The 16,057-nt window shown below is 44.3% G+C and overlaps 1 protein-coding gene across 7 annotated transcripts in view; it reads right to left on the minus strand.

Moving 5' to 3' along the window:
• Positions 1–9,497, minus strand: part of CAMK2D (calcium/calmodulin dependent protein kinase II delta) — a 166,828-nt gene extending 157,331 nt beyond the window's left edge. For all 7 annotated transcript variants that reach the window (XM_082482393.1, XM_082482390.1, XM_082482391.1 and 4 more), the window contains exons 1-2: positions 9,230–9,497; positions 8,290–8,384 (exon numbers count right to left, since the gene is read on the minus strand). In XM_082482393.1, coding sequence (XP_082338519.1) covers positions 8,290–8,384; positions 9,230–9,297 — 163 coding nt within the window. In that variant the 5' untranslated portion in view covers positions 9,298–9,497. The remainder of the gene's footprint in view (positions 1–8,289; positions 8,385–9,229) is intronic.
• Positions 9,498–16,057: the final 6,560 nt, after the last annotated feature.

Below are 16,057 nucleotides of genomic sequence, written 5' to 3' on the forward strand. Positions count from 1 at the left end.
GGCAGAGTAAAAACTGATGCAGAACTACGCAGCACATTTTGGATGGGGAGAGAGGCTGTCCAACTGACAACCCAATTGACTGATTTGGCTGTAACTGAGCAAAAGACACCACATGACCAGTCGTGAACTTTTTCCACAAACATGCTCTACATTCAAGGTGAAAGCGACTGCCAAAACATAAATTAGTTCTGTTTTTATGGATGCCAGACAGTTCTCTTGGAAAGCAAAACCAGGATGTTAACTTGTTGTAGCACTGCATGTATTAGTCGTTAATGGTAAGAATTAAAAGAAAAAAAAAAAAGCCCCCCATCACAAGACAAAATGTTTCATCTTGACCAGCAAATATCCACAGCACCACATTTCCATTATTAAATACAACCTACTTTGTTCCTTTTGAGAGGTTTTGGGGGTTGTTTTTTAAATTAAGCCTGCACCTTTTAATCTCCAAGTTTCCTGTGAAATACTTGCTACTTACGAAAGGTCAGGAATTCACTTAATAGAAACTCCCTCAAATCACCAGGTAGGCAAAAGCTCCTTTCTACCAAGTACAACCAACTTAAACCAACAGTTCACATAATCTGTAATAGCTTGCTCAACATATTAACTATCATTTTCTACACTTAAAAACCTAATTACAAAAAATAAATATATTGTGTAGCACAATTTATGCTTCTCCAGTTCCGCTAAAGAGGCCCTGGATTAGAATAAAAGCTTAATCAGGTATAAGGTAGATTTGCAAATTCGCATGAGTTCCCCTTCCCCAGCTTTTGAGTATATTACTCTTGGCTATAGCTAGTATTTCTATCTAGTGGCATCTATAGAAGCAGCAGATTCAAGAGAAATTAAGTAACCTCTCAGTTCAGCTGAATATACCCAGCAGCTTCCCATCAGACGCAACAGCAATTAACAGGGCTGCAAAGCTTTAAAATGAGTTTTCTAATTCAAACAACGGAAACTCAATGCATTTCAGAACAAGCTGACAACAATCCAGAAAATGACACTGGATAACAGCACAACTGGCCCCCTTGGAAGAAAATACTAAAACCGTGTCACACAAATTCTCCACTCTCTCTGATACCATGCACAAGACATTTCTCATAATGTGAGGATTAAACAGAGGAGGAGTTTGTACAAACATGCACATGAAGATACACACAGAGCTCAACACATACAAGGAAAAAACCAGACAGATTGGATTTCTGCGTCTCTCCAAAACATAGCAGATGTTCCTTCAAATTCAAGGCATAATTATTTTTAATAAGCAGTTAAACAAAAGGAACTACCGCCTTTAAGTGAGGGGTTTGTTCTCTATTAACCTTTTTCATCAAACAGAGGAAGTTACATTTCTCACATCACCTTTTAAAAATCCCCACAATCTCCTTACAAAGCATTTGACAAATGTGCAATAAAGGCACATGAAGGAGGAAGCTGGACCCTGACATACGAAACACCCTGGCCTACATTTCTCACGAGGTCAAATGAAGGACAGATACATGAAAAACACTATTTTGGCAGTATTTACATTTGAAAAGCAAAATATTTAGCTGACTTTTATTTCAATCTCTCAGATCAGGCACTTCCCAATTAAATTAAAAAATAAAGCACAGCCTCCTTCTATCTTCCAAGCAATAGCCAAAATGGTCACCATAAAAAAAAAAAAAAACCACACAACAAACCAACAAACAAAAATGATCCTCAAAACCCAAACCCAGACCTTGGAATCATAAAAGTGTAAATGAAAGCAGCAGAGATGACTTCACATACCACTAGTCATGACCAGATAAAGTGAATAAATAATTTTTAGTATTTTGACAAATACATACCAACATATGGTAGGACTTTCACATTATAATACCCTATTTATTTTAGTTCGGTTTTAAGGCTAAGAAAGGATTTGAAATTAGGTGCAGAACAAACCCTCAGAAATTCAGTCTCAGTTCTTCCAGGAACAAGTGTATTTCTACCTTGATGTCAATGAGGACAGATGCAAGTCACTGAAATACATAAAACAACGTTTTCCACGTGCAGTATTAGGAGCAAACAGAGAGAACCGAGCTACAATAAAGGTTAAGTGTTTACCATTGTGCTTATTTCCTTGTTTTCATATTTGACCAAAAAGGTTTCATTTGGAAGTATGATTTGGACATAAGTAGTAAAACATTACCAGTAAGCACAACCTCTATCAGACCAGGAGGAAAAGAACACATCCATATTTTGGTATCCAAATGCAGATTCTCAGGAAGCTGAGTAAAGGTATTCCGTTCGTATTTTCCCCTGAGTCTACCTCTCCCTTCTCTCCTCAATAGAAGCAATTCCGAAAGCGGAGCTGTTCAGATGTGCCTTTAAGTCTTTAGTTTGCAGCAAATGAATGCACAAATCTGAAGCACACATCAGTGCCAGAATCTGCAACTTCTGACAGAAAAAGGCAGGAAGGGGGGGGGTAGCCAAGTAAGTCCCCAAGAATCCCTTTGCTGTTAACGTTTCAGTAGAAGAGATCTGAAAGCAGAGAGGGGGTCCAGGCCAAAGTAGCGGTGAAACACAATGAGGGAAAATGGGAAGCTCCCAAGAGCGACAGATGCATTCAACTGATTTATAATTTTAGGCATGCTTAATAATCTTGGAGTTCAGACAGAAAAATGTCTGTGTTCCCCCCCCTCCCCGAGCTTGGTCAAACTGAGATGACAGACGATGCACATACCTTTTCCATTCCCCATGCCTCCCCCCGAGTTATTTTACATACTGGATTTGGGTCATGTGCCCATTGCAATCAATGGCTACACTTCCACAAACTTCACCTTCCAGGACAACTTGTAAGCACTGTTCTTAGAGTTTCACTTCAAACTATGAAGCTACATGTCAAGGACATTTTTCTGAAGCATGTGACAAGAACAGAAGCAGAGTATACAAGAATTCCTTTCCCCCCATCCTCCATGTGGAAATATGTTAAAGTATGCACTACAATTTTAACTGTTTCTAGTACATACCTCCCCAGTAGGAATACTAGCAACAAGCTCTAATGATAACAAGAGCAATACATGCATATTCAAATTCTGATGAAATTTGTTTAAGCCCATTAGTGTATGAGGTATGAAGAGAATCTCCTTTCGTATGAGTAACAACAGTCACAATGCAAAGAATTTATTTTCTCTTTTCAAAGGAAAGCAGAAGTGGCATTATCAAAATCATGTAATATTTGCTATGGATAATTTAACTATGAACTCCCAGGAAAATCCATTTCAAATCTAGTTTTAACTGTTGGAATAAATTACTACCAACTAACATTCATCGCAATGAGTTTCAAAGTCCTCATTCTCACTGGTATTTGAAAGCTCTTCAGAATTTCACTAAAAACAAAATATCGCAAAAGCACCAAACCTTCAAAACAGAACATCTAACCAAAAATCTGATTTATTTTTTCTTTAAATAACACTCTTATGAGTGCTCTCTACTACTCCGAGCTTTCTGAACAGACTCAATTTTAACAGATAGAAACAGCAGCCTGCTAAATTACAGTAATTTGCAATTAAAACAAATACTTGCACATAAATATGCACACATATCCATGTTAAATCACAACATCTATGTCAAACTGAAAAGAATGCCATGACTAAGCTGAAGGACAGAAAGAGTACAAAGGTTAAAAAAGGGCAAACACATGTTAGCAGGTCAGCCTTCTTACATACTATGGGAAAACATTTTTTAAAGCATTCTTAACACACAGACAAAGGCAAACATACTGCTTCTCAACAGGCAATTAACTTGAGAAACTGACTAGAGCAAGATACAGAAGAAAACAGCTAAAAATCTCAAGCTTAATTCTTCTCCTCACAAAGACAAAGTCTGTTGCACTGACAAATAAATGTCCTTAAGGATAGTACTCTATGTGTGGGAATAACTTAACGTGTACATAAAAAGAAAAATTTACATCAAAAATACACGTGTTATAATAAATTTGCACAGGTAAATGTGTGCTTCAGAGATAAAGATCTTCAGCTAGATTAGGAAGAATTATTTTCTCTGCCTATGGAGCACAGGAAGCCTTATTAGAGCTTGCCTTCCTGTAAAACATCAGGCACTAACTGACACAGGCTACCTCACTAAACAAAATGTTGGTCTAGTGATACAACAAAACCCTTTACCTCTGTGTCATGAAAAACTACGCTCAAAAATACTACCCTATATGCTTCACATTTCATTCATCTCCCTAATGTGTTTTACACCACTGTAGGGATCAGGAGGTGCTCTAATTGGACGGCTTTAGACACAGAAATACTCTTCCCACAGTAAGATTACTCAATCCTGCCACCAAAATACTGTTCCAGAAGGGTGGGGTTTCCAGCCTCCTCACCCATCAGAGCTTGTTGCGGGGAAGTGCAATCAGTCCTCTCACCTCTGGCTACGCAGTCACAAGCTCGTAGGCAATACTCTCTTCTTTGAGAGATAGGAAGATGCTGAAAAAAGATTTGGGAAGTTTCCTACTAAGAAAGAAGATAAATAACCAGTGAAGCCTCCAAGGCTTAGAGCTCAAAAGCTCACCGAAGCTAATGGAACGGCTGGTGCCGGAAAGTTCACGAGAGCTTTTTCACAAAGGAGCGATAACCTCCAGCTGATTCTTACATTACTCTTAATAATATGTACGCTCATAAACAAAGCAGTTCGTCTTTCTGCTGCAGCAATCTAAGGGCTGGGAGAGGTGTGTCTAGTCAGTACTTACAAAAGCAGCCTAGAAAAGAAAATGGACTGGAACATCATCCTCCTCTCACAGATGCCATCAAAGGCACGGCACTTTTGGCCACTACAGAGACAAAGTCAACGTGAGTTATTGGCAAAAGTTGCACTCAATGAAAATACATTAGTAATTGATCTTTTCAAGTACGATCAGAGAAGCGAACACTTAGCTAATTTTTTTTTTTCCAAGTCAGAAAACAAGGTCCAAAACTGTGAAGAAAATGGGACCGGTTTATATGAAATCAATTTGGACAAAGCCACAAGATTCTCAAAAGAGAAGATAAAAGATGCACAGATAATGACAAAAAGAAAAAGATGATTTCTTAATTATTTGGTATTTGGAACAGACAGGGGAAAAATAAAGTCACCTCACAGAAGTTCACTTTTATCTACACTGCTTTCAACACAAGAAAAACAGAGAATCCCCAAACAGCACACTTTAGAAACTGAGTAATAAGAAAATCCCACCAACTTCATCAGATGAAACAATATAGAAAGCAGAATAAACAAATATACATTCTTCACTTGAAGTTTTCTATGTGCTTGCTCACTGTTAAACTTTAGAGGGGTATGCTACAGACCTATTTTTTCCCCTTTTTAAAAATCAGCAGCATAATGAAATCATGCAAGTTTGTCTAGAACATACTCTTATGATGCAAAACTAGCTGTTGATATTCTAATAGCAATTTAATACTTAAGGTGACTTAGTAAATGCAAAGTCAAAGCTCAGGACTTTTAAGAGCCACTTAAGAGTACTCTGAGAATGTATGTTATTCTAATAAGCAAAGCGGTTTTGCTATACTGAAATACAGAAATTAAAATTGCAAATATTATTTCTAGTATTAAAATCAGGAAAACATGGAATTGCCACATAAAGTCAAATATTTAGTGTCATTCTTTCTTTAAGTGTTTTTATTACATTTCAGACTACAATTTGTAAGTAACAGCATAGCAGACAAAAAAAAATGATCATCGACTTAAAAGCACAAAAGGTACTTCTGCTAGAACAGGGGGCGTCGCTTCCTTTCCCCTCCAAACTAAAACCAAAGCCCGTGCCTCTGCACAGATACAATTAGTCTGAGGTTTCCCTGTAACTAAACAAGGAAACAGATGAGAACACACCTTCACTAGCGTAAAGTCTGTGGCCAGCTCAGTTCCTCAGTTTAGAAGTACTAAAGTAAGGATTCAGGTAAATCTCCAAGAACGCTTACGGCTGAGGTGAAGGAGGGATGGGGAGACAAGTGTTGTTATGACTGGAGTGAAGCCAGTTAACTAACTTTTAATTTCAAAGCTGCCTTAAGGACGTTTGCCTCCTCTGTATTATACATTGAAACTGCTCCTCTTCAATCAAGGCAAGGTGGCCCAAATTTGACATTGTGGTTAGAAGACCTCCAGAGAGCCAAGCACTGTACAAGGGATACGTGTTTCCAAACCAAGAACCCCTGAAACAGTATCTTACTTATAAGCTGTACAACTATTATCAGCTAGGAGAAAGCACCACAGTTCAAAGTTTTTTAATGTTTAGTTTTTGCACCACAAGTGCAATTAAAGCACACCTTTCTGCAATTAAAGAATTGCCGAATAAGAATCTGTAGATTTCTCTAAGCAGTTTCCTCTTCAAAAGCTGTTTAGTAGATTTCAAAAAAGCTAAAAACCAATACAACCACCACAAAAAACAACCAAGCAAATAAAAAACTTCAGATATTTCTGGGACCTCTGAAAACAGAGATGGAAACACATGCCCTGCATTCACGGACAGAGCATCACAGGTGTTCTGATACAAAAGGATATTTCAGGGTCCAGCTTTGAAGCATAACCCCTTTCTTTATGGGTTTACATGCTAAACCTGTAGAAAAATCTCTGTGTGAGTTTTGCCTCGTTCCACATTACGAGCCACATTCTCCCAAACATGCTTCCACTCTAACAGACTACACCAAAGACCAACTTGGTCCTGCATGAACAAGTCAAAGAAGGACAAAAATTAAAGCTTGAAATATAGCACGTTCCAAACGATGACTTCTTGGGTAGACAACGTTTTTATTAATTCAGTCCTGCATTTCAAGATTTATCCCAGCATACATAAAACCCATGGCACATAAGTAACCTGGTGCTGATCTTGCTACAGCTTCTCAGGTTGAAAAGTACGTAGACCTATGAAATCACACGGAATGTGGCTGTTTATTTTACGCATCAAAATTCAACAGATGACAGCAGTGCGCCAACAAAAGAAAAAAAGGAAAATCTTTTCTAAACAAACTTGTTAAAGTATTTTACCTCAAGTATTATTGTTTTCTTAACCCTTCTCCCTTTAATTCCTAACTCTACAGAGTAATTTAAGTACCTGTTGAAAAACAGAGGAAAAAAAAAAAAAAACAACCTCTCAGTGAAAGTATGGAGACTAGAATTCAGCAAAATGTAAAAAGTAAATTTTCACACAACCTTCATCAGCTGAAAATAACAGTATTGACACAATGTTGAAAGATCTTTATCCTAGAGCATGTTACCAGAACAAACCATAGTGTCTTATGTAATATTTCATGTTTAAATTTAAAGAATTAATTCAAATTACTGTTTACCTCCAGTGATGTCTCCAGCAAACCAAGCCATAAACAGGCTGACACTGTTTGCTTATTCACTTCCACGCTCTTTACCACACCACAAATTCATATCAAAACACAGATAACCTTAACGGAGAATAATCCTTAATCCCCGACATCCTAGCACAAGCACTCTGACTTGGACTTAACAAGCAATTGACATATCACCATTAAGGCTCACTTCCGACAACAGTAACCCACAGTATGTGTATATTTCCCTCAAACGTATCATAAAGACATATCCGCTGATACTGAAACCATCTGGGAAATATACGCGTCACACGGAAAGTATAAACAAGCTGTACAGCAGGTATTACAGTTGGGTTATGACAGTAAAATAGTTTGTCGCTTAATCAGAATGACTTGCTTCACAAACAATTCACAAAATGTTAATTTTCTTCTTTAACATAATTTTCTTCTCATAACAAAGTTTAGCGTGAGGTAGAAGTACACGTTTTCTCATATATTCACAGTCAGAGAAGCCGTGATGTTCATGTTTAAATGCAATGGAAACAGAGAATTCACCAAAGCTACAGCACTTAAAATAAAAGCTATAATGGAGACTTATTATTTCCCAACCTTCCCCCCCAAAAAATCAGCTTGCAAGCTGGTATTCAATTTTTAGACCCCAAAAAGGAGGAGGCTGCGTTATGTTAAATTGTTTGGGCACTTGCACATCTTTTCTTGAAATGCTTTACCAGCAACCTCAGACCTCCATGCAGCCAAATCCATGAAACATTTAACCCAGAAAAAAACAAAACAAAACAACAACAAAACCAAGCACTAAGGAAATATTAAAAAAGAAAAGAAGGAAATTTAAAAAAATGTATTAAGAAGCGTATTAAATCATTTATCTTTTTTTATTATTTTTTCTTAACCCTTACCATAAGACTGTGAAAAAAACGGGGGGGGGGGGGGAGGGGGGAAGGAGGTTATGGTGAATGCCAGGTTAAAATATACCCACCCCTAGCCGAGAGCTTTTTGGTGTTGATGATTTTGGCAGCGTACTCTTGCCCGGTGGTGATCTTCATACACCTCCTCACCACGGAGAACGCCCCTCTGCAAACCAAGAAGCGGACAAAACCATCAGCCCTACCGAAAAACCTTCCCTGCCGTTACCGGTGCTGGGCTTCTAACGGGTTTCATTCAGCCAAAGGTGTGATGTCGGCAAAATTAATTAAGAAAAACGGGATTGTTTCAGAGAGTACCATCCAGCGTTCATTTTATTCACCAAAACGGTAAACTCTGGGTCAGGAACGCGGGTACCAACCCCGTGTGCCCCAACCCACCCCCGCCTGCAACCGGGCGGAGGGAGGGCACGTCTCCACACACACCGCGGGGTCAGCGCGGCCCCGTCTGTCGTGTCGTCCACCCCCCCCCCGGGTGACACCGGCGTCGCCCCGCCGGGCCGCCAACATGGCGATCGGGGCCTCGCGCCGCCTCCCGCCCCGCCGCCAGGGGGCGCCCCCCCCCCCAGCCCCGCCCTAACGGCCCCTCACCGAGCCCCCCCCCCCCCCCCCCCCCACCTCAGAATAACATAAAATAATAAATAACCGGATGGCCCAGGGCAGCTTCCCCCGTCGGGATGGAGGGGGCAGTTCCCCGCCGCGCCGGGGCCGTACATACCCGGGGAAGGGGGAGCGGGGGGGACGCGGGGCCCGCTCTCACCCCCCCCCCCTCCTCCCCCCCCGCCGTGAATAACGGCCGAGTGTGGGGCTGGAGACATGGCGGCGTCCCCCGCCCTCCACAGCCCCCGGTGGGAGCGCGGCTTCCAGCATCGGTCAGGCTGAGGCACCGAGCCCCTCACAGCCAACGGTGCCTTCCCCTCCCGCCACCACCGACACCCCCCCACACCGGCACCGCCGGCTTTCCCCAACCGCGCCCGGCGGTGCTCCCGTCCTTACTTCCCGAGCTCCTCGAAGAGCTGGTACTCGTCGGTGAAGCGGGTGCAGGTGGCGGTTGAGGCCATCATGAGGGCGGGCGGCCGCCGGTTACCTCCGGCGGCCGGGGACGGCGAGGCGGTAGCGGGGCTGCGAGGCGAGGAGAAGCGAAGCGAGGCGAGGCGAGGGGAGGCTCCGCGCCGGCTTCTCCCTTCTCCTCCTCCTCCTCCCTCCTCCCCCTCCTCCCGTGACGGGGCTGCCTCCGCGCCCTCCTCCCCGCGCAGGTCTCCGGTCTTCCCCCGCCCTTGAGGGAATCAAATAAATAAATAATAAACCTCTCCCCCCCCCCCCCCCCCCCCCCCCAAGCCCGCCGGGGGGAGGCGGCACCGAAAGGGAAAGCAAAAACGGGGCGGGTGGGGGGTGTTAACGGCTGCCTCCGCCTTCCGCTCCCCGCTCCCCCCCCCCGGCCCCGGGGCGGGGGGGCCGCCGCCACCGCCACGCCTCAGCCCCGTCTCTCGGTGCCGTGCCTCCCCCTAGCGACCTCCCTCCCGCCCCGTCGGGGGAGGCTCTGCGGCCGGGGGACTCCCGTACTGCGGGGGCTGGAGGAGGGGGAGGAGGGGGGGGGGGGGGAACCCACCGGGAACGGAAAGGACCGGACACCCCACGCACACGCACACCCCCTTCGCGCCCCACCGAAATGGGCGGCGGGAGGCGCGCGCGCCCGGCGCCCCGAGGAAGCGGACGCACCTGCGCCCCGTTCCTCGGCGACCGCCTGACGTCATAAACCGCCGGGCCCCGCCCCACTCCCGTGGCGTCACGCCGGGCTTGTGTGTGTGTGTGTGTGTGTGTGTGGTTGAGGGGGGGGGGTGTGTGTGTGCGTGTGACGGACGGCGCGTGCGCGGGGAGGCGCGCGGCGCGTCACCGTGCAGCTGTGCGAAGTGACGCGGGCTGCGCGCGCGACGCCGGGCTCCCCTCCGCGCCCGCACGCCCTCAGAGCGCGGCGTGACGACACAGCGTGACGACACAACCTGGCGGCCACCAGCGGCCTCGGCCTCCTCCCTGCGTCCCCTCTCCCGCCCCCCCCCTCCCCCCCACCCCATTTTCCCGATATAAAATGACGTCATCGTGGTGCCTGACCGGGCGCAAAGCGAGGGGCGACGCGGCCCTGTGGGGTGCGGCGTTGGGAATTGGGGAAGAAACGCGGCGCGCTTCCAACTGGGGAGGGCTGAAGGCGCCGTTGGGATGAAGCGTTGGCGTGTGGGAATATTATTTTTTGGGGGGGGGGAATAAGTGGAAAAATGGGTGAATGTTTAAATCTGGGTTATCCGTAAGATTTCCTCTTCCAACATACGTCGAAGTGGTAGCGGCAGGCGAAGAAACGCAACTCGTTGGAACTATTAACGGTTTTCAACACCAAAACTCGCGGTTTCCCAACTTTTGATGTTTTCCCGTTAAAAATCTTCCCTTTAAAAAGCTCTGTGGCCGCGCTCTTACAGCTCTCCACAGCTCCGCCCACGATGACTTCGCTTGGCTTTGGGCACGTCCTTCTCGTTTCACGTTTCTTCCTTTCTCATCAACTTGAGTGGTGGCGGGAGAAGTAACGAGCCGGAATTATGGCAGATGAGTAACAAGTTAAAATACATCCACGATGGGTTCTTTTTACTTGAAAGCCACAGAGTTTTCCCCGAATGGGGATCCAGAGCTGTGATCTTGTTGGAAGAGTTAAAAACCCGCCAACTCTTCCCCAAACCCGGGTTTCTGTTCCGAGACCACCTGGTGGTAATGCGAGCGTTTATCGAAACCCAACGTTCCTCGGGTTTTCAGGCCGTTTTCTGTCTGGAGCTCTGCTGTAAATGGCTCTTGCGTTTCTCCACGAACTGAACAGGCAATATTCGTAGCAGTCCTCCTAACGAGACGTCTATGTAAGTGACCTTCTGAAAGCTCCTTCAGAGCATAAGCAAATCGAAAAATCTGTATTTAGAAGATGAGGAATAAAATAAAAACCTCACTTTGGCTGTCCAAAAGTAAAGCCCTATGACGCAAAGACTTCATCGAATAGCAAACCCTGAAAATAAATACAATTTCCTTGGCCGCCATAAATGTTGTTTGAGATTCTCAAGTCGAATATATCACCCGTTCCACTGAGCTGTAACATTTTGTTAAACTGCAGGAACTTGGGAGGAACAGTTTTTCAGTTTCTTGCAGACTTGAACTGCTTACTGCCCTCTTAAAAAAAAAAAACAAACCAAAAAAACTTCTGGAGAAGGGAAACGTGTTCTGGGAGGGGTTTTTTTTTGGTTCGTTATTGAGATCTGACTTTCTGCATCCACGCAGATCAACCACGGATTAATTGTTTCTGTGGCCTTAATAGAAATGTGAAGCTCTACAAAGCTTTGAGAAGTTCTCCTCCTGGGCCACCTCCTTGGCTGCCATTCCGGCTGCTCTGGTCTACTCCGGAAGAATTTGGAGAATGGATGGAGCGCCTTAACGGCAGCTACAAATTATGGGTTTGTTTCAGCTCAAGAGCGAACTGCGTTTCAGAGATGATCGTTGTAACACAAAAAAAGCCTCTGAACTGAAGTGTTTCCAAGTTATTCATCACTTCCCCAGTATCTCTCCTGATGGAAATTCTCCAAGTCCTACAACACAGATCTTGTAAACAATTATTTTCTTCCCTTAGCTCCAATAATGAAATTCATGTTTGATATTTTTCTCTCAGAACTCCTTGGCTCCATCTTAGGACTTTTTTTTTTTTTTCCTCCCAGATTGGGAAATGGGAAAAAACCCAAAATTAATTCTTTTAAAAAAAAAAAACAACCAAAACCCCCAAAAATCATCTCAGTTTGGATCATGCATCCTTATAATGTCATTAAAAAACCCCACAACCAAACAACACCATCCCCCCCCCAAAAACAACAGCAAGGCAAGAAAGTGAATTGACTTTAATAATTTCTCCTGGACGTTTTTTTATTAATTAAATAAGAAAGGTGTGGCACAGTACTAACACACTTTGGCCAAATGCTTGTTGTCAGAATATACTATTAGGAAAAAATGACATAGGCCAGGGGAATATGTTTAATTTTGGAGCACCTATGTATAGATAAGGAACCTGGCAGACCTGCCCCCGCAAATACTCACAATCATCAGACCACTCTGGGGTTTCAGGACTGCTGATTGCGTTACTTATGCAGATAGATACAAAGTTATGCACAACTCATTATATTTTTGTTGGAACTAAAAAATACACCACCGCTCTGCGTACTTTTTAATGCACGTTCGTAGAATGGAAGATGGAGAAGAACGAATAGACTTACTCTTGTGTCAACGTACATTTGTCATAGAATCATAGAATGGTTTTGGTTGGAAGGGACCTCGAAGATCATCCAGTTCCAACCCCCCTGCACTGGGCAGGGACACCTCCCCCCAGCCCAGGTTGCTCCAAGCCCCATCCAGCCTGGCCTTGAACACCTCCAGGGATGGGGCAGCCACAGCTTCTCTGGGCAACCTGGGCCAGGGGCTCACCACCCTCGCAACCAAGAATTTCTTCCTGGTATCTAATCTAAATCTCCCATCTTCCAGTTTGAAGCCATTCCCCCTTTTCCTATCACTACATGCCCCTGTAAAAAGTCCTTCCCCAGCTCTCCTGTACACCCCCTTTGGGTACTGGAAGGGGCTCTGCGGTCTCCCTGGAGCCTTCTCTTCTCAACCACCCCAACTCTCTCAGCCTGTCCTCCCAGCAGAGGTGCTCCAGCCCTCTGATCATCTTTGTGGCCTCCTCTGGACCTGCTCCAACAGGTCTGTGTCTTTCCTATGTCGGGGGCTCCCAGTCTAAATTTGCTGGTCTAAATTGAAGCGTCCTCCAGTCTTCCGGTACCTGTGCTGCTGCATGCCACCTTTCCCTGGAGAGGAACAGCTAGAGCAAACGCTTGGGATGATGGTGACCTAAAGGCATGTCCTAATGCCTTCTGCTGGAGCAGCTCCCTCCCAAACACCTTCTGATCGGTGCTGACTCCAGAATCTGGTGCCAGTCCCAGACATCCCAGGTCTCCAGTCAGTCATAACGAGCCGTGGCGGAGCTGCTGAGTGACCTGTTTTCTTTCCATGGAGAAGCTTCTCTTGCGCAATCCCTTGCTGCACTTGTCCCACCATGTGCGCATAAGCACTCAGAGAAGTAGATCCTCGAAGGTTCCCCAAAGAAAATTAATTATTTATCCATTATTTACACTCCTGGCAAGCACCTTTACTACCCGAGTACAGCAGTGTGCGTGCTCGCTCTTGTTCTCCTGCTGGAGCGCTCTTACGTAGGATTAATTTACCTTTCACTGAAGCAGAAAGATGTTGGCAGAGTAACCGATTTGATAGCTCCGTGGTTCTGTCACGCTCTTGGTATGCAGGAGAGCAAGACTTCTCTCTGGCCTAAAAAAGCGTTACTCCTGACAGACCAGGAGGCATTGCTGGCCATTTAACTCCTACCTCTAGAAGCACTACGGGGAGAACTAGGTGAAACATTAAAAAAAAAAAGAAAAAAAAAAAAGGATTAATGTAATCTTTAATGTGGACAAAAATCCAGGCTTAGCAAAACTGAGATGTTTTAATTTCTTTGGAAAGTTTAGTTTCTTTTGGAAAGGAAACAGAAATGCTCAGATAAGATGCAAGTTTCATCTCAGAATTTTAAAAAATGCATTTTTCCTTCTCTTTTATTCGAAGGTATTTTCAATCAAGAACGTTCCCTTAAAATAATGCTTTTGAAGAGAGTGATTTCTTTTTAACGAGATTGAATTGTGAGCTGGGTAATTTTTCATGAATTCCTAGCAAACCAAATATTACATTATTTACGTAGCTCGTCTTACAAGCAAGTAGCAGAGTCAACAACGCTCCCAAGAATTACACCTTTTGCCACTGACTTGCATGTTGTGGATTTGAATGATAGATGCTATGAAAAAAAAAAAGATATTTCAGGCTGTGAATGCAATTAGTCAAACAGAGCAAGGACTGGAAGGTGAGAAGGAAGAGCAGAACACGGAAAACCGTGCAGGAGGTCGCTATCTTTTGCACTTAATGACTGAAACCAATGATGCCGAAGTCAGGAATTCGGTGACAAAGCCAGCAAACGTCACTGCTCTAAGGAATAATATTTGGAATCCTCCGATCTAATTGAGGAAAGAGCAGTGATTAACTGAAAGCGTCCAGAATGCCCCAGTAACGGTATTATGAACTGCAACATTTCGGAGTATTACTGTATAGTTACAATATATTTTTTAAAAAAAGGGAAGGGGATATTTCTCCTTCTCAAAATCGAGCCGTTGACCAGCTGGATTATTACTGGTTTCATCACCAGTTATATTTATCTGTAGGCAAATCACCCTTCCCACATGAGTTGAATAAGGACTTATTCCAGTAGCTACTAAAGTTAGTGGGATTCTTTTCCGTGTTTTCAGTAGATCACCTGGTGGACGTGGCAAAGAGAACAGCTTGGACAAGGTGGGCTGTAAATATTCGTAAGCAGGCAAGCTGAGCTTACAGCCCACCGGGGTTAATGCTGAACATCAAAAGTCATTTTGTAGAGGAAGAGACTTTTCCAGACTGCCCGTTTTTCTTCCGGGCACGAGAGCCACAAGAACCCCCAGGATGAATTCTGTGAGACCTCACGAGGCTGTAAACCGCTTATTTGTGATTCCTACGTACAATGTCTGGGAGCCGATATCCCAAGTTCTGTCTGTATCTATAGGTATCTATAGATATCTATCTATATCTAACTATATATCGGGGCGCACACCCACACAGATAGACAGTACAGCGAGGAGCAGGCGAGCACAAAAAAAGAAATTAAATGATGAAAATTTTCCATACAGCGAAAATACCTTTGATGTTAATGTCAAGAATTAAAATTAAACAATTCCAAGATGCCATTAAAGCGTTCGGGATTTTCCTGCCCATCAGCGGGCTAACATGGTTTACATTTAATGACTTCAAGACTTTCTTTGTTCAGAGTTGCCAACGTTAACAAAAATCTGCTCTGGTCTGAAACATAGATGTGACAAAAACAGACATAACCATTGCAAATTCCTCTGAAACTCATATAGTCCCAGCCGTCGTTACATTCCTCCCTGCTCGCCTTTGAGGAGGAACGGGAAGGAGGTCTCCCACGTAGAAGAATCAGCCGTAGGGAAGATGCCAGGGAGATACGTCACGCTGATGAAGCTCCTTTCTAAGGAAAGGTTAAGGAAGAGAAACGACAAAGCTCACCTGGATCAGACCCCAGAAACACAAGGTACTTTTGGAAAATCGCTCCCGAAATCTTCGTCTGTACAAGGGTAGAGGTCTGTTCCTGACAACGCTCGTTCCACGTGTAGGAGCAGCTGAACTACTTGAAGGAAACTGGTGTTGACAGATACAAGCAGATCAATCATTTGTGTGAGTGGCAGCTTTAGGGTCATTGCAAGCTCACTTGAGGAGTTTCCAGGAGGCCTCAGGCCTCCAAAGTGTGAGCAAAAAGCTCAGCAATTTTGGAGGTGGTGTGCTAGAGGAGGTGGCACACGTGTGGCAGAAGCTGAAGGAGCAGAGAAGGGATCCCCTGGCGGGTGAGCACTGGCTCCGATGTGCTTCTGTAGCCTCCTCTTACTGCTTTTGGAGAGGTTTGTTTGTTTAATTGATTTCTGTGGTTGCTTTCCAAATGTTTCTGGAAGTTTTAGCACCAGCCTTGAGCCCTGTATGACTCAGAAAGGATAAATATACCTCCTTCCAGAGTTCCCAGGGGTTTGTTACTTTTGGTTCAGTGGTGACAGACTCTGAGATATACATGTATTTCTCTGGCGCGGCGAGAAGGTCTGATTTTAAAGTTATCTTGTCGTA

The sequence above is a fragment of the Vanellus vanellus genome (assembly GCF_965231255.1).
Source record: "Vanellus vanellus genome assembly, chromosome: 4".
NCBI classification, from domain to species: Eukaryota; Metazoa; Chordata; class Aves; order Charadriiformes; family Charadriidae; genus Vanellus; species Vanellus vanellus.